Source organism: Glycine soja, chromosome 4, assembly GCF_004193775.1.
Source record: "Glycine soja cultivar W05 chromosome 4, ASM419377v2, whole genome shotgun sequence".
Classification (NCBI taxonomy): domain Eukaryota; kingdom Viridiplantae; phylum Streptophyta; class Magnoliopsida; order Fabales; family Fabaceae; genus Glycine; species Glycine soja.
The window spans coordinates 3357919-3376748 of NC_041005.1; the positions used below are offsets into that span (position 1 = coordinate 3357919).

At 29.1% G+C, this 18830-nt stretch overlaps 2 protein-coding genes across 4 annotated transcripts; one reads left to right on the forward strand and one right to left on the reverse strand.

Moving 5' to 3' along the window:
- Positions 1 to 1829: 1829 nt before the first annotated feature.
- Positions 1830 to 3603, forward strand: LOC114408735 (probable isoaspartyl peptidase/L-asparaginase 2). The gene is made up of 4 exons (XM_028371885.1): positions 1830 to 2158; positions 2284 to 2517; positions 2672 to 2758; positions 2860 to 3603. The coding sequence occupies exons 1-4, from the start codon at positions 1997 to 1999 to the stop codon at positions 3358 to 3360; spliced, it is 984 nt and encodes a 327-aa protein (XP_028227686.1). The 5' UTR covers positions 1830 to 1996; the 3' UTR covers positions 3361 to 3603.
- Positions 3604 to 11422: 7819 nt separating this feature from the next.
- Positions 11423 to 14218, reverse strand: LOC114408736 (probable carbohydrate esterase At4g34215). 3 transcript variants are annotated; one of them, XM_028371886.1, is made up of 2 exons: positions 13559 to 14218; positions 11423 to 11877 (listed from the first exon to the last, which is right to left on the reverse strand). In XM_028371886.1, the coding sequence occupies exons 1-2, from the start codon at positions 14150 to 14152 to the stop codon at positions 11554 to 11556; spliced, it is 918 nt and encodes a 305-aa protein (XP_028227687.1). In that variant the 5' UTR covers positions 14153 to 14218; the 3' UTR covers positions 11423 to 11553. The 3 variants fall into 3 exon arrangements, with proteins under 3 accessions (XP_028227687.1, XP_028227688.1, XP_028227690.1); XM_028371887.1 differs by lacking the exon at positions 11423 to 11877 and adding an exon at positions 11884 to 12711; XM_028371889.1 differs by lacking the exon at positions 11423 to 11877 and adding an exon at positions 13144 to 13476.
- Positions 14219 to 18830: the final 4612 nt, after the last annotated feature.

Sequence of the window (18830 nt, forward strand, 5' to 3'; positions counted from 1 at the left end):
GATTAAAACATTCTGTTCTTATTATTAAAAAAAAATATAATTTTAGTCTTTATTTTTTAATTAAAATATTTTGTTTTATTTTAAAAAAATACTATTTTAATCTCATTGTGACCATTTTAAACATTGATATGTGTCCACACGAGATAAAAATAATTTGAACTAAGTTCAATGGATTAAATAAATATTTCGTGGAAGAGCAGCATCCAAAAATATTGGCACTGTTTGTAAACTGCAATGATGGGAACGATGGAGTTTGACTCCCTGTGCATGTAGCGGCGAAGGCATTGTCTGCTTCGACAGTGATCCCCGATACAGGGCGAAACCGTTCTTTTACATCGACCCAATCATCCCAAAATAAACATTTTAAAGCAATTAATAGTTTCTAAAAAAGAAAAAAAAAACAAAAGTATCAAGCAGGGATAAAGGTTAATTTTTTTATCCGCTCAAATAAAAAATATTATAACATAACTCACTTACCTAATCAATTAACTAAACTAAATTTTATAAATAAAAATAAATTAACTTGCTTTAATTTTTACTAGTTTCATACTTATACATAAGAATTTTTTAATTAATTCCCACCCTTTAACAACATTATATTTGTTACATTCTTTTTAACACTTTTTTTATTAACTTAAATTTATTATAAATCAAAGATTTTGATGGATTCCAATTTTGATTTAATATTTAAATTCATCAAAATTATTGATTTTCAATCAATTTTAGTCAATCGAGGATAAATGATATTATAAAAAAAATTTATTACTTATTACATTACACGGTTGAAACTAAGATAAATGATATTATAAAAAATAAAACAAATATAATAATAAGATTTTTATAACTTTTCATCTATTTACTAACTTTTTTTCATATGTAAAAAGTTTAAGATGACACTTATCATAGTAAAAAAAAAAGAGTAAAAAGTAATTTTTGATTAATTAAGAAATAGTGCAAAGTTTTGTGTTAACAACAATGTACTACTAAACTTAATAAATAATGTATACTCATAAATACATAAACAATTAAATAAAATGATAATTTTTTTAAGAACAATTTATTGCTTTAGCTATTAAAGCTAATGTAAGCTCTACAATTTTTTCTCGTAGATTTTAATTAATCTTTGTTGGGATGTTTTCTTCCTTCATTTTAAAAAAATCATATTAACACTTTATCATAAAAGTATTTTAAATTATATACAATATTTTTTCCTATATAATGTTTATAACAAACTCTCTTTTATAGGAGTGTCAATGCAATAATATTTTTAAACGTTACGTAAGATTTGTATATATAATATATAAATGAAGGAGTGCCAGCTTAATGTTTGGAAACATTAATAGGAGTTAATGTAAGAATAAAAAGAAAATAATGTGCGTAATTAAAAAAAATCTTAAAAAATACTGTATAATTTTAATAATGACTGCTGTTGCCCCCTCTCCCAGTCTCCCTTCCCAAATGTAAGAGAAAAAAGGACAAAAGACAGGCGTGTTGGGTACAGAATCAGAATTTTGGAAACAGAGAAAAGGGGCAACTTGGGAATACGCATAGAGGCACCCTATCCTTAGTAGTAATTCCCTTAAACGTATATATAAATAAGTAAAATAGTTTATATATTATTTAATTTTTTAATTTCAACCCAAAATTAGATTATTTTTAAAATATCAACATTAAAATCAAAAATAAAATAAGACTATCTCAGGAATAATATCATTAAATAAAATAAAATAAATTAAACTTATTTATAATTAAATATAAGATACAAAATATCTTTTTTTACTTTATATATGATTTCAGACTAAGTTAATAAGGAAACTGAAACTGAGTTGTCCAGCCGATACCAAGTCCTCCCATTGGCAACCCAAAGCAAAGTTTAATTGCACCACATAAACATTTTCAAGTCCAAAATTGCCTATAAAATCACCAACCAGGTTCCTTTCAGTCCACACACAAAAAAAGTATAGGGAAGGGTAAGAAATCGCAGAGAGAAATTATAATGGGGGGTTGGGCTATAGCGGTGCATGGTGGCGCAGGTGTGGACCCTAATCTCCCACCGGAGCGTCAAGATCAAGCCAAACAACTCCTCACTCGCGTTCTCAATCTTGGCATCTCTGCCCTTCGTTCCAATGCTTCTGCCCTCGATGTCGTCGAACTTGTCGTACGTTTTCCCTTCTTGTTCTTCTAGCATGTGCGATCGGCTTCATGCATGGCCATGCACTTCTTTTCTAAAATCCATGAAATGAATATAAATAATAGTATATATAATTATCGCGTCACTGGCAGGTACGGGAACTGGAAACAGATCCACTGTTCAACTCTGGTCGCGGAGCTGCTCTGACAGAAAAGGGAACAGCGGAATTAGAAGCAAGCATCATGGATGGTTCCAATAGACGATGCGGCGCCGTTTCGGGCGTCACCACCGTCAAAAACCCCATCTCACTCGCTCGCCTTGTCATGGAAAACTCACCCCACTCCTACCTCGCCTTTAACGGCGCTGAAGATTTCGCCAGACAACAGGTCAAATTAATTATTTCTTTTTCGCATACAAAATAATAATAAGAAACTGTCCCTGCCAAACTGCCGCCGCATCATCTCAAATACAATCTCGTTTTTCACATTTGTTTTATCCGCAAATAATATAGTAATACAAAAATTGGTTATTACTTATTAGGGTGTGGAGATTGTGGAGAACGAATACTTCATCACCCCTGAAAATGTTGGTATGCTGAAACTCGCAAAGGAAGCAAACGCAATCCTGGTAATTAGCTAGCACAGAGTTTATTTTATCAATAAAAGATATATTTTATTATTGGTGGGAATAAAAACGTGGATGGTTGTGTTTGTGTTATGACGATGCAGTTTGATTATAGGGTTCCATTGCACAATGGATACGAAAGTTGCGGTGTGGAGGTTGAGAATCCGTTGCAAATGAATGGACTGCCGATCAGCGTGTACGCGCCGGAGACGGTGGGGTGCGTGGTGGTGGACAGAGAGGGGCGGTGTGCGGCCGCCACGTCGACAGGGGGATTGATGAACAAGAAGTGTGGTAGGATCGGTGACTCACCTCTGATAGGCGCAGGTACTTACGCGTGTAAGGTGTGTGGGGTGTCGTGCACTGGGGAAGGTGAGGCTATAATACGTGGTACGCTGGCGCGAGAGGTGGCGGCGGTGATGGAATACAAAGGACTGGAGCTTCAGGGGGCAGTGGACTTTGTGATGGAGCAGCGCCTTGAGGGAGGGAAGGCAGGGCTGATAGCGGTGTCGAATACTGGTGACGTGGCGTATGGATTCAACTCTAATGCCATGTTCAGGGCATGCGCCACCGAGGATGGATTCATGGAGGTTGGAATCTGGGAATAAAATGTTGTCTTGGTTTGGTGAGATTCCTTTGATGGGGATTCTGCAGTTGTCAGTGGTCACGTACTCTCTCTTGTTTTCTTTCGTTTTTATTTCCTAGTTCTATTGTCTTAGAATTAGCGCCTTTTTTTTGTTTTTCTCAGCGTCATAGAAATGTTACTAGTTGTTTCTCTTTTTCTCTACAAAGGAATTCCCGTGAGTGATCAGTGATCCCTCCATACACACGTTCCTCTCTTTCTGTGCTCTTATCCAACAACCGCCAATTCGTTGCCATTCGTTTCAGTAATACACCAAATAAATTTCTCAATTTGAAATACCGGTTAATTCATGAAATTATGGTACATCTTAAAATTATATGAAAGTATATTTTTTTAAAAAATATGCCTTAAATATTAATGAATTAGGCAAGCGAGTTATGTAGGTCAAATTGTCCTGGCCTACCTTCAACTTATCAACTATCAATTTCGGATTATACGTTTTTTATATAAAAAAACTCACTTTCTATTTATTTGTAATTAAAAAAAACTATAGTTTCCGAATTTATAGCTTGATTTTTCGCTTAAAATTTAAAACAACTAGCCCCACCTTGTGTTCAACCTGTTGAGTTGGTGGGTTAAAACCATGTGGTGGGTTAAGTCATTCTAACTAACATTTTTTACAAGTTAGACAAACTAATTTAACTTATTAAACCTGTTTTGTTACCCTGGTAATTCATTTTTTTCCTTTTTAAGCTTTTTTTTAAGATTTTACATTAAAATAAAATGATGTCAATATTTTTTTGACAGAAGAATATCAAACACAAGTATAAGGGTCGGGATTTAATTAAAAGTTTGGAAACTTGCATATTGGGGTGAGCATGAATTAGATTTTTAAGAATTCAATCCATATATACTTAAATGGAAGATATTAACTCTATATCCATTTTTTTTAAAAAAAATTGAATTCAAGATCCAATTATTTAAGTGGATATGAATTTCATCATATCCAATTTATATCAACTTAAATGTTATAAGGATTTTTTTTCACAAATTTTATTAATTAAATGCTTAAAAGTGAAAACTTAGCACCTATTTATTTAAGAATTAGTTTCAACCGAACTATTTCAATCAATCTTGGTTAGGATATTTTTGAATCATCTCAACCAGGGCAATTTCGACTGACATCGTCCCAGACATTTTTAGACAATCATCAACCAAGACTATTTTTTGGATGATGTCGGTCAGTGTATTATCGATCAACGTCAGTCAAGGATGCTTTTGTTCAATCTTAGGTGATTTTTTTTTTAGTTGAGGACAGCTAGGGTTTTTAGTCAATGTCAATCAGTGATATTTTTTGGACGACATTGATTAGGGGGTTTTCAATCAGCGTCGAGCGTGACTGGTTTTTGGCTAACATTGGTTAAGGTTTTTTTTTGCCAATGTTGTTTGTTGCTATTTTTTGGCCAAGATCAATCAAGACTATTTCGTGGTCGACATTGGCTAGATTTTTTTGTTGACCCTAGTTGAAACTTTCTTTTTGTTGGTGTCAACTAGGGTTTGTTGGCCAACATTAGTCATGACTATTTCTTTTGATCGACATTGGCTAGGGATATTTTCTATTGACATTAATTAGGGTTTTTCGATAAATGACAATTTGGGGAATATTTTTGTCGACCCCAACAAGGTTTTTTTTGCCGATGTCATTCGATGATGTTTTTCAACTGATGTCGGCCAAGATAATCCTAGCTAACATTGATAAAAAAAATAATCTTATCTAATGTCCACCGAAAAAACCCTAGCTGATATCGACTGAAAAACCTACCTAACGTCGACCAACAAATAGTCTTGACTAATGTTGATCGGAAAAACCCTTACCAACATTAATCAAAAATTAGTCTAATCCGATGGCACCTTAAAAACATCATTAGTTGACGTTCGCCAAAATAAGTATAGACAACATCGACAAAAAATAATTCCTATTGAAGTTGGCCAAAAAAACTTAGTCATCATTGTCCAAAAATTTGTGTTGAATTTAAAAATCCACATCCAATTAATTGGAATGGATTTAAAATCCAAAAAAATGGATTTGGATATGAAATTAGAGCATTTAAATGGATTTAAAGTGGATTAGATTAAATTCGATATGAATTGATTTTATATATTTGGATTTTTTTGCACAACCCTACTTGCATATAAACTTGTGGCTCTTGCTAAGGTCTATGATCAAATTTTCTTGTCTTCTACAAAGTTTTCGGTCTTTAAACTTAGTCAAAAATTTTGAGTTTTAGTCTCTAGTTTTTTTTTTTTATTGAGATTTTTAGTTCACAAACAAAAGTTTGAAATGTTTAGCAGGGTCCCTGAACTTTTTAAAATCTAAATTTTTAGTCTATGAAATCTCATTAAAAAATAAAAATAATGAAGTTTAATTTTTTATTTAGGGACTAAAACCAAATTTTTGAAAATCTTAACCAATCATACTTTTGTTCAAGGATTAAAAACCATAAAAAAAATTTAAAATAAACATGACCAACACAATTGTTCATGGAATAAAAATTGAATTTTAAAAAAATAAAAAGTTAGTTAACGCTTTTCATCATAGGCAAAGTTAGTTTTATTTATAAAATAAACATGACCAACACAATAATTATATTATTATTATTATTATTATCATCTTGATGTCTCTCATAAATGGAATTAATGGGGGTATAGTTATAATATTTAGAAGAAATGATTTTTGTGTCATATAAAATTATATGTTTTTAAATGAAATTATCTAGTTTTTAAAATCTTCCATGAATCCATAAATATTATGTAACGAGTGTATATTATATTTTTATGCAAAAACCATGACTGATTAGGAATTTATGTGAATATTTTAAAAATAAAACCGAAGAGTCTCAAATGATTGGTAATAATATTCATCTTTTTACTGATAAAAAAATAAAACAAAGGTGTTTAGATTTATTTATTCGAACGATCCAGTAATAAATTATCAACAAAAATTAATTTTTAAACCAAATACAATCAGTTTTATTAGTTTTAATTTGATTCAGTTTCAGTTTATCTCAATTATATAAATCAAATTGAATCAATTGTTACTTCGATTGGTTGAACCAATCAACACCCTACCTAAACCAAATCTCCAGTTGGCTTATAATTTTGCAGCGCGCGCGCGCGGCATTATCTTCTTTTAAAGAGATAATGTTTATTTATTTTGAACATCGTGCTCGAAGTGCAAACTATATAAAATAAATTACATTTCTTCTCATACTTTATTTAATTTTTTTGAACAACTAGAATGGAGATCAAAAGAACTTAAAGAAGAGAAAAGAAAAAGTATGAAATAAAATAGGTGATAATAAAGAAAAATAAATAAATTTATAATCATCAACAAAATTATTAAATACTTCCTATCTATAGTATGGTTAAAAAAAATAGATTCATGTAAAAAAAATAGTTATCAAAATATATTTTAAGAATAGAACAACAACTCAATATAATAATGCTATTTAATCCAAAAATTTTATGCAGAATCTTAATAATTAAATGTGATTGCAGAGAAAACTAATAAGAATGAAGAAAAAAATATTTCTATTTTTATGAATAGTATTGACTATAAATTTTTTTGCGACATTTAGAATTTTTATAAAAGTAAAATGAATGGTAGAATAAAGATCACCAAATATGATGTTTATCATGATTGCATAAGCTAAAGCGAAGCTTGTTTTTGTTTATCCTGATCTTATACGTTGGTAACAATCTCATGCTGGACGTGTATGTTGTCCAAGTGTCCAAAGCCGCGCTGTCTATATTTTATTTCAAGAAATTGACCTTGACATGCTTCAAATTCATAATGTTGGGGCACTTTCTTTCCCTTTTTTAATTGTCTCTTGAGAGTCAGCAGAGATTTCTTCTTGTCAATTTGCTCAACAGTCAACTACCCCGATGAAATTAGTTACTACATTTTCTATTTACAAATTAGCACGATAATATTAACGACAATTTAAATATGCCTTGACTTGAGTATTCGTTTTGTAGGTATGATAGAGGACAATATAGGATAAATTATCATGTGTTCAATTCTTTATTTGCTTACCTAACGAGATATGATAAAACAATTCTATTAATTTCTATCTTACGGTAAAAGTAAGGTTTTTAATCAATAAAATAAAAATAAGAAATGTTTTTTCTTATTGCATCTTGAGTCTTGTTTTTATCCTGCGTTCCCTTTCGATTCTCTTTTCTCATGCATAACACAATAACAAACTCTATAATATAACAATAAATTTTTCTAAAACTTACAAGAACATGTGAGGAAAATAGAAATTACGAAAAATCATACAAGAGACCTAATTTATTTAACGTAAAAAACTCCTCAATACTAAGGTAAAAATGATGGGTCGTATATACCAAAGAAATAATTCTACTATAATCAATAAAGATACAATAAAGTCTTCAACAAGTGTACTACAACGTGCTACAAACAGTCAAATTAAAATAAATCTTTAATTGGTATAATAGAGACAAAAAATAAAAATCCAAAATATAGAGCCAAGGATGAAACATTTATCTCTTTCTCCAAATAAATTTTTGACTATCCAACTAAAAAATTTGAAGTATTACATGTGTAGAATTTGTTACCTGGAAATCAGCTAGATCCAACAGTGAACGAATCCTCTTGCAATCTAAAAAACGCTCTATGTAGATGTGCAAAAATCACACTAATTTTTCCTCTCATTTTTTTCTTAATATTTTGTAACAATTTTTTCCTCAAATGAGTACCCCCTCTCTCACCCATGATCTCTCTCTACTTAAATAATCGAGATAAAATGAGTCTCCTCCCTTGAACCTTTACTCCATAGGAATAAAAAACCCAGCATTGTTTACACTCTTAGTGCCCTAGCAACACTTGCGTTTCCTAGCTAATTTCGTCCTAATTCATGATTCAGTTTGTCATCGCATCTCCCTTAATTCTAGCATTAATGTACAGTTTTAATTAGTATTGCATTCTATAAGGTAATTTTTTCTTTCTTTTCTTTGGTGAACTTGAACATGGCTGGATCCAAAGTTAATAATTGATCCTCTAAGATATTATCATAATTCATTTAAGGATTAATCTCTTTAAAAAATATTTTTTCATATGCAAAAATTAGGAATCAAATTCATAATCATATGTTTAAGGAATAAAATTATCTATCAACTATATCATCGATGTTGACTCACTAAAGACATTATTTTGCTTGTTTGTTTTTAAATTTAAGTAAATTTTAAAAATATATAAAGTACTTACATTAGTTGTTACTACTCTTTTAATTAAACAAATTTTGTTGTTTATATCATTTTTATATTTTAAAATTATAAATTTGTACTCTAATTCAATGCATCATAGAAGAATATAGTTTTAAAATTAAGCACACCCTTAATTAAATTATATTCATCGAGTTAAATAATTTTATTGAAATAGTTCTTTTTGTTATTTATATATTTATTATAATTTAGACTATGTATAGAAATTAAAATATCAAATTTAATTTGAAAAATGTATGTAAATTTTTTCACAATAACAAGTTTTCCATTTAAATATAATTTACATTTATATCATACAATGTAATTATTTAGTTGATCATATCAAACATATGATGATATAATACTACCCAAATTTATTATTCGGTATGTATCTAACGCCTGATAGAATAAGATCTTATTAATTATAAACTCCTTAATATTATCTTCAATCTTCAACGGATAAAAAAAATTATATTAAATTTATATATTTAAAAAAAAAACTTATAAATTTATATCCGTATCATACTCTTATTTTATTTATTTTTTACATATCATATTCTTATCTCTTTTACTTTTTCTTTATTCTATTATATCCATCAAATGACCTTTATGATCTTACAGACTATAATTAATAGATCGTGAGACATTCTTGATCCTATAAGTTTATGCCATTTATGCATTATTTGAGAATAAGAGGCGTTGTTTTATACGGCTCAATTTGGTTCAGTGGACGAAAAATTTGAACAAATCAAATTTGTTTGATTTTTTATATTATTTCAATAAACGCGAATCAAACCAACTTAATAAAAATCTTAATTAAAAAAATTATAAAACGTACAAATTCATTGGATTGCTAGATAACATATACTTACTTTTAAAATCTTAATTAAAAAAATTATGAAACGTAAAAATTCATAAATATGCCGCAAGAATATATATTTTTGTCATAAACTAACAATTGCTTCGAGTTTAAAATTTTAATTAGAATATATATTTGGGAAGGGATGATTTTTTTTTTTCAAATCCTATGTGAGTTTTTTTCACAAAATAAAAGTTCATTCCCGAAATGTAATATGAGAATATTAGGATGTGTTTGGTTTGAATTTTTATTTTCTGTTTTCATTTTTTGAAAAATGTTTTCATTTTTAAAAGATTAGAATTTTGAAAACATATTTGATTTGACTTCTTGTTTTTTGTTTCCATGAAATGAAAATACTGACAGTATTATGATATATTGACTTCTCGTCTTTTTGTATTTTTAGATTTGCTTAAAATTATATTTATTGACATTGCATTTTCATTTTACTCAAGATGAGATTTCTGTTTTCAATAAAACGAAATTTTATTGTTTTTATTTTCTGATTATTTCTTGTTTTTATTTTCACGGAAAATATTTTCAAAAATTCAACCAAACACATCTTCATCACCATTTTCTGTTTTAATTTGAAAATAAAAACAGAAAACAAACCAAACATTCCCTTAACTACTTTTTATTACAAGTTTTAAAGAATTATTTTTGAGTATTGTTAAGTCGTAATAACTTTTATTTTTATCATATTTTTTAACACTTTTATTCTGATAAAAAAGGAATGGAAATGAGATATTTTCATGATAATAAGAGAAATTATTTCTTAAAATATCATTATTTTTTCTTTATTTAAATTATTTTGGATTTTAAACGATATTTCCAGGCATATCAAAATGTATCAAAAAATATTTTTTTTTAAAAATACTCAGAAATGATATTCCTCTATAATATTTTTAAGAATAACATTTTCTGGAATAAAAAAAAATCGTAAAATAAACGTTCCTTGTGGGTTTATCATAATTGTTTACCACAAATTAATAACAGTATTGAGTTTAATAGTTTCAATTTTAAGACCATTCTACCGTGGACTAGCTAAACAAGTGGTCTATACTGTACCACTTTTCCTTACCCTTGGGTTAATCTAATCCTTAAATTCATATCATGCATTCTCTCCACCAGATTATTTTTCTTACCAACCTCTACGACCATCACCCACCCCAAACCACCTCCGCACAGTGAAAACATTCTCCTCCACTGCTTCTGTTACTGCGTCTCCCATGTCCTTCTTCGTTCTAGTAGCATCCTCCTCCTTTGTTACCCTCCCCCCTTTCTCCTCCGTTTTTCTTATGATCACCCTTTTTCCCTCTCCTTTGTTCTTCTAGACAGGAGGATCGAGAACAGAAGGAAGAAGGAAGAAGGAAAATGGAGGAGAGAGAAAAAAAATTATTGCGAAAGCTACACCATATTACTGTGTGGCTTTGATGAATCTTACGGTATAAAAGAAATGATCCACAATGAACCACTTAAGCAACTGGTTCACGCTAACAATGATCCAATTTTAAAAAAATTCATCTGTTAAATTATTTATCATTTTAAAATTTAAATATTAATTATTTTTTAATAATATCCTCGAAAAATAAATGGAACTGATATATGTCTACTTGTTACTGTACAGCGAAACTATTAAGAGAATTTTATTTACATAAAATTATTGTATCACGGAAATTTATATAATCAATTATTTTGATAAAATGTGTGCCATATCTTAAATGATAAATATAATTTTTATTTTTGGTGTACAAGAGTAATATAATGAAGATAGAATCTAAGACTTCATGCTTATTATTCAAACTTCCCGTGACTGAAACAACCCTAACCTTAGTGAATGATAAATAGAAAGGGGTAAGAGGAGTACTCTACCCTATAGCTAATGCATTTTTAATTTACCCAATGAAGAATTTCTCAACTGTAACCGAAAAATTAGAAAATAAAATCAGGCAAAGGAATTCTTTATCTACTCATGCATGCAGTCATGTTTTATATTGAAATGATTCTTACACTGTTGGAGTTTTCACGATCGTGTTTGTGCCTATGGGTGAAAATAGTAATGAAAAAAGAATGTTACTATAAGAATGATGGGTACATAATTGTGAAAAGTGTTATGAACAAGGGGAGCATACAAACATAAAAGGCATAATTATAAAGCCTGATTGCCTCATTGAGAATTGGGCTAACTTTGTAATTTACATTTGAAGAGGGTACGAACTGAAGGAATGCATTAGCCATCATCTGCCCAAGATGAGCCTGGGCCGGGGTTGAAAGATGCAGCCCATCGGGCTGAAGGGGCAAACCATGAGCGTCCACAGTTCTCAGGTTTAGAAGGTCAATGCCCAGCTGAGCTTGTCTTACTATCTCTATGTGAGGGCCTGATCCAGATGCCAAAGCTACCTACAAAATGTGATAGAAAAAAAATGGAACAAAGATAAAAGGAAAAACAAAAATTGATAGAACAAATTGCATTGACAAGTAGTTTCTTGAGATTGGACACAGTATTTTTACCTTTTTAACGTTTAGAGTAGCCCTATTACAATATTATATGATGTAATTTGTTTTTTAAGTAATAGAAAATATCAATGTAATGTATTTTAATTCAAGTACATCTGTGCAATCTCCATAAACTACAAGGAGTTTCAAGTAATTTGCTGAAAGAGAAAAGGCAATCTTCATTCTTCAGTGCCGTTTTCAACAGCAAGCGAATATGTGTTGTTGAGAAAGACAAATTACTTCCATTTCCATAGCTTAACATTTGAGTTAATAAGTTGTCCGTGTAAAGTAATTATCAGAGCAAAATCAATATATCACTTGTAAAGCTATTAGCTATGAAGGTACTTTTACTGCACACATGACACACCACAACTATACAATAACCTATTTAGTTGGTAACATGAATTGACAGGGATCATCTTACAGGAAACCATTTATTACATTGCAAGTTCAACCTTAATCTGGCTCAACAGTGATAATGAAATTATAAACCTAGAAAATTCATAAATCCGATTTTAATTTTAAAAGTATAATTAATTTTTATAAAATTGTTTTTCAAATATTACAATTAATTGAAACATATATTTAAACTAAACTTTCATATAGACATTAAAAATAATATTCTAAAGATTAAAAAACAAGAAAGTAAACCAAAGACCTAAGTTTTATTAGTCGGTGCAGGGTTACTTTATGTGGTCACCTTGGTTGGAGTATGTCAACATCATTTATGTTGAGTGCCTGATACAAGTATGGCCGAAGGCCACAAATTAATAATATATATTTAGTATACTTGCATCACCTATAAACATATGATGAAAAAAAATTATAATGTTTAGTATATTTAGTATATTAGGTTGCTAAGAATCATTCTATTTTAAACAATTTATAATTATAATGTTTAGATACCGAAATTATAATTATACATCAATATTTTATTTATTTTTAATAAATAAGATAGATGAAAAAAAATTAGGTTAATTTTAAAATAAAGAGTCATTTTTGTTTTTGTAAAAGGATGATAAATTTATCTCTAAATGTGTCACATAAATTCTTTATTTTTTTATTTATGATAATTATAGAAATTAACAAATGCATAAATTTATCACATGTTTTTACTTTTAAAAATTAAAATTTGAATTTTGGAACATAAATTTATCAACTTACTTCAAATTCAAAAACCAAAATAAATATTCACCTTTAATTTTATTAGATATATATGGAATATCCAAGAAAGTTTCCAATCTAATATAGAACACACTACCTAGTATGCAAAGCTACCTATAAGTCGAAGATTCCTTCCTCGATCCCAATCAGCAATAACTTCCCTATAAATCAATTGTTTGCTACCAGTTGAGTTTTTCTATTTGTCCCGACATACGTAAACGTTCGTGGATATTGCTTCGCTCCGAATTAAATAAGTTGATGAAAATATATACTATCAGTTGCGACTACTTGGTCTTGAAAATATGTAAACAACTAACAGAAGGTGAAACCAAACCAAACCTACCAATTTAATGATCAACAAGTGATTAATAAATATCTTTAGGACGAAAATAATGGTTTGAATAAAGAAAAAAAGAAATACCTGGATTATTGGAAGCAACGGAGACTGTAGATCATCACGAACGTCCAAGAAGAACTTGTGAACTCTTCTTTGATACGATTGAGCATCGTGTAAATTCACTGTATCGGTTTCTCCTTGGTACCATAGCAATGCACGAATGGTGCCACCGTCACGCAACGATGCCTTGGCCCTCTTTATCATCTGAAAGTAAAGCTCTTTTCCGCGTTCCCACTCGCTTATGTTGCTGCCTCCAATCGCGCAAGGGACCAAACCAATCAGACCAAAATCTGGGTGCTTCTCCAACACCGAGTTCGCAAATGCCATTCCTGGCCCAACACCATTTGTCTTCCTAGAATCGATGTCCGCGTCCAGTGGCTCACGGGCCTCCACCCACGTTAAGTGCGCGTCCAGCTTCAAGACTGAGGGGTTGGGACGGGACTGGGGTGGAACCACGCCGTCCCACGTGGCGATCCCCGTGCCGGTGTTGTTCAGCACGCCGCCCCGACCAGCCATGTTGCTCTGCCCCGCTAATATGAATATGTTCCTATCGTAGACTTGTTGTGCCTTCACTGCCCATGATTGAATCAGAAATACCAACAATAACAAGCAAGGCATATTCTCAGATCACACAAGACCTCTTTCTCCACCCTTGCTCATTTTTACGCTTTCCAGTTATTATTATTATTATATATATATATATCAGTCCATCTGTCGCTGGTTCTTTAATATTTTTAAATGATATAAATAATTAAAATATCACGTGATACCAAATTATTGTTGTTCTCCTTCTATTTTTTTTTTTTTTTTGTTGCAAAAGGCGTGGCGCTTCAAAATAAGTCATCATGGTTGCGTTAAACGTGGATTAAGCTACCAACAATGATGACAACTCAAAATCAATTAGCAAGAGGTACCATTGCACGAGTTGCTTATCTTGATTCATTACAAGTTGGATTAATAAGAAAATTTCTTATTCAGTTACTTACTTAAAGGCGAATAAATTTCAATTTAAAGAAATCATATCTTCTATCAAGACCTTCACTAGGAAAGCAAAAGTCCTTTTAAAGGAAGCTACTCAAGATTAATCAAGTAATTTTAAAAAAAATTAACCTGTGTGTACTTTGGCCATCTTTAATAAAAATGAAGTATTATTTTCAATAGGAACAATTTCGTACTAATAAGATAAAAAAAAAAAGCGTGGATTAAGCGTTCACATTGTGTGTACATATATATTACCCTTTTTTGGTTACATGCACATATTATTTATCCTTGACCAATATTGAGTAATGGAAAAGTTCCATTTCCTTGCGTGATTCGCTGCAGCAAGAATCTAAAAATCATCACAAATCGAGGTTGATAATACTTTTCTTTCAGGCCTGAGGGGCCCAAGCGTGTGGTTGCATTAACAAATGGGGCCGTATTGGATTTTGAATTTTTGATCTCGCGGACGCAGAGGGTTAGAAGAATTAGGAATGGGAAAAGATTGTACGTATATCCCAAATTTGGGATGTATGAGTACATAAAAGAGAAAAAATTGAGAGAAAACAATAAAAGAAAAAAACTATTAAACATAATAAAAAAAATTGATAGAAATAAACATTGATAAATGATGTAATGAAAAATGAAAACAATATTACAACGAAAAATGAGATGAAAGAAAACTAGCTGTAAGAATATAGTAGCCTTTGGATTTTGGAATGTCAGTTGGTGATGGATCTTGTCGCAATGCGAGCTTGAATTAGATTGGCTTCCAACGTCAATATCGTTGATTAATAAAAGAAAGAGAATTCAGGTGGCAGGAATGACTCGGTCGTCCCATGTTTGCTTTGAAAAAGGAAATAAAAAAGATAAGATAAACACTAAATAAAAATATATTTAAAAGCTATTTTTTTAATAAGCTTAAAAACTAATTAATGTGAGAAAAATGTAAAAGAAATTGAAAATACTAAAGTTTTGTTAAATATATAATAACTATACGTTTCATTAAAAATATGGAACTATGGTAGAGAGAAAAATATTTTAGAAAATATGTAAAATAAAATATGTTTCTCCCTCTTCTTCTTTTTATATGAGAAGAAAACAAAAAGTGATAAATTAGTTACTTGACTATTCTCTCATTTTATTTTTTCTTGCAAAACAAAGAGAGTTTCTCCTTGTTTTTTTTTTATTTACTATTTTCACTTTAAGTAAACAAGGTAGTCAAATTAATAACAATATACAACTTAAATAAAGTTTTATACAATTCCAAATTTCACATAATGCAAAATTTAAAACAGAATATGAAAGTGTAACAATGACACTTTAACATCAGGAGTACATAGAGAATTTTACATTTAAATACATGTTTGGTTACACGTATATTTTTTTAGACACACATAAAATATGTGAAAATAAAAAGCTACACAAAGTAGATTTTCCATTGGACGTGCCTTTTTATTTATCAAAATATATTAAAAAAAAGCATGTTTAAAGTTTGTACAATAATTAGTTAACACTTGACACAAAAAATATATTAACTTGTCTAAATGAATCATAAAATAAAATGTGTCAATGGTGATGGATTTTGAGGCCAACGGTGTAAATAGGAAGCAGAAGGTGTAAATTGAGGCCTTACAAAATCAAAGTTGTTAACTTGCTTGTATTTTTTTTCAGGCCACAGGGCCTAGCTCTGCATTTGCATTCACAAAATAGTGAATGGTGATGGATTTTGATATCCCAGACTCCAGAGGGTTATGGATCCTGATTTTTGGTAAAAAAAAAAAAAAAGAGATTGAACTTCATATTTTAATATCATTTTTTTAATAATGTGGTTGTTCCACGCATTTTATTGATTACAATGCTAATGCGAAGTATACATTAATTTTATATATAACTAATATTTAATAGAGAATCTAAGTAGAGTAAATTTTGCATACACACAAACCTAACACCTTGCATTTGCACACAAACACTTAAAAGATGACAGCTCATTAAAATAAAAAAACCAATTACAAAATCTGAAAGGAAGGCGTGGTTGATGAGTGTGAGCATCCTCTCTCTCCTAACCCTTACCAAGAATAAGATGATAGTGAGAATAACATAACCTATCAACGTTTTGTTATTTTTGTAAGTAAATAAAATTTTGAAAAAAATATATTAATTTAAGATAAATTTAATATTCTCAACTAAATTAATTATTGTTTTAATTTTTTTTATGAATTAGTCAATTCAATCTTATAATAAGAATCATAGGTAATATAAGCTATTAAACTTAGCTTGTGCATCAAATAAAATAAATTTGTTAACTATTAGAATAGCTGAGGGAAAATTTGGTACAAGAAAAAAAAATTAGTTTTCCGAAAATATGAAATTATGAATGTTTATTTTTTAGCTATGCTTAAAAAAAATTGTTCCCAAGGGATATGGAAACACCTCATTTCCCCAAATTATTTTACTGTAATAATAATATTATATTATTCTTATTAAATAATTTAATATGACAAATAATTAAAAAATAGTAAAAACATCACATCTTTTATTTTCAAAAAATGTATATAAACGTTTGTAAAAAAATTATAACCAACCAAACAAAAATTAGTAAAAAGGATGAATATTTTCTTATTCAACCTACAAAAGAGGCTAGTAAATGAATGTCTGTCTCAAAACAAAAATTCAAATAGCTAGACATCCGCACGTGTAAGGAAGAGCAAGGTCACGTGTATATTATCTGCTTTGGTTTAATAGTTTTTTTTTTGCAATTTGTTATGTAAAATTTGTAATGACTTTGGCAAAAATGTAAGTATTTCAGTAAACTCTTTGAATTTTTTTTTTTATAAAATTTTAATTTTCTTTTGTGTATACTAGTATAATTTTTGTTTTTGTATAAAAAATCAATGTCTTTGCAGTTTTAAAAAATAAAGTAAAGATAATTTCTCTACTGTTTTATTCAATAACTAATAAGATTAAAAGTCATAAAAAACTTTAAGAGTGTTTTTAATAAACTCGGAAAAATATATTTTAATGTCATAAAAAAAATAACATTTGAATAGTATCGTTAAAGGCTTAAAATCACCCGTGAAAAAACTCTTAAAATCACTTATGAGAAACGATATTATCAAAATTATTATGTTAATTATATATCATAATTATAATTATTTTAGCTCTTCCAAACATTTTTTTCAAGCACTGCCACTGCTAGTGAACTATATATCTTTTAAAATAATTATTATATGAATCAACTAATTTATTATATATAATAGTTTGTAATTAAATAATAATATAAAAATCATTTACATTATCGTGTCACTGTATAAACTTTTTTTTCTTATAATCTTTATTTCTTTTATTCTTTTTATCATTAGAACTTAAAAAATAAATTTAAGGAATTTAAAAATATAATTAAGTGTATTTTTTAAATTAACCAAAAATAATACTTCTAATTATAGTACTCTTGAAATTATCATTTCTAATTTAGCAACTTTATTTATTGAAATAAGTGTTAAATTTTGTTATTAAAAACAGCTTAAAACCCATGAGGAACTAAATTATATAAAAATAGATTTAACAGAAAAAAGTTTGTTATTAGTGTTGTTTATCATATATATATATATATATATATATATATATATATATATATATATATATATATATATATATATATATTTACAGCCATATTTTTTCCTCATATGAAATTTTGAACAAGCAACAGGTAAAAAGAAGCGTAGGGCCGTTGATTTTGATCTTTAACTGTAATAAGTTTTCGACCTGTATTTTTTCTTTTAAACTTTTCTTTATGTTCTTTTTGGACGGTGAAGGTCTAGTGGTTGAAGTTTCAACTGTATACAACCTAACCCTTCAATGATATAAGCAAAATCTGGAATTGTAAATTTTGTTCAGGGGTAGTTTCAGCGTATTACCAAGAAGTTTAAAATTTAAAATTTCATTAGTGTTTTTATGTATACAAAGTACAAACAATTCAAGACTAGAATATTGTTTACAGAAATATATCATTACTATTTTAGTTTAAGTTTTAAAGATTTTAATTCATTATAATAACAAATTAAGATTTGATCATTCATTGTACATCAAAAGAAATTATCAATAATTTAAAATTTTATTTGATCATAACCCCACAAATTAGTTTCCCACATTGTTTACGTTTCAGATTTAAATCCCATGTCACTATAACAAGAAAGAATTCATAAAAGAATTCACTATAATTAACGAACGTTTAACAATAAGTGGAAGTTATCCGTTAGGTTGGCGTCCTCCATTAAAATCATCCCACCCGATTAATTATTCTGTTTGGAATGATTGA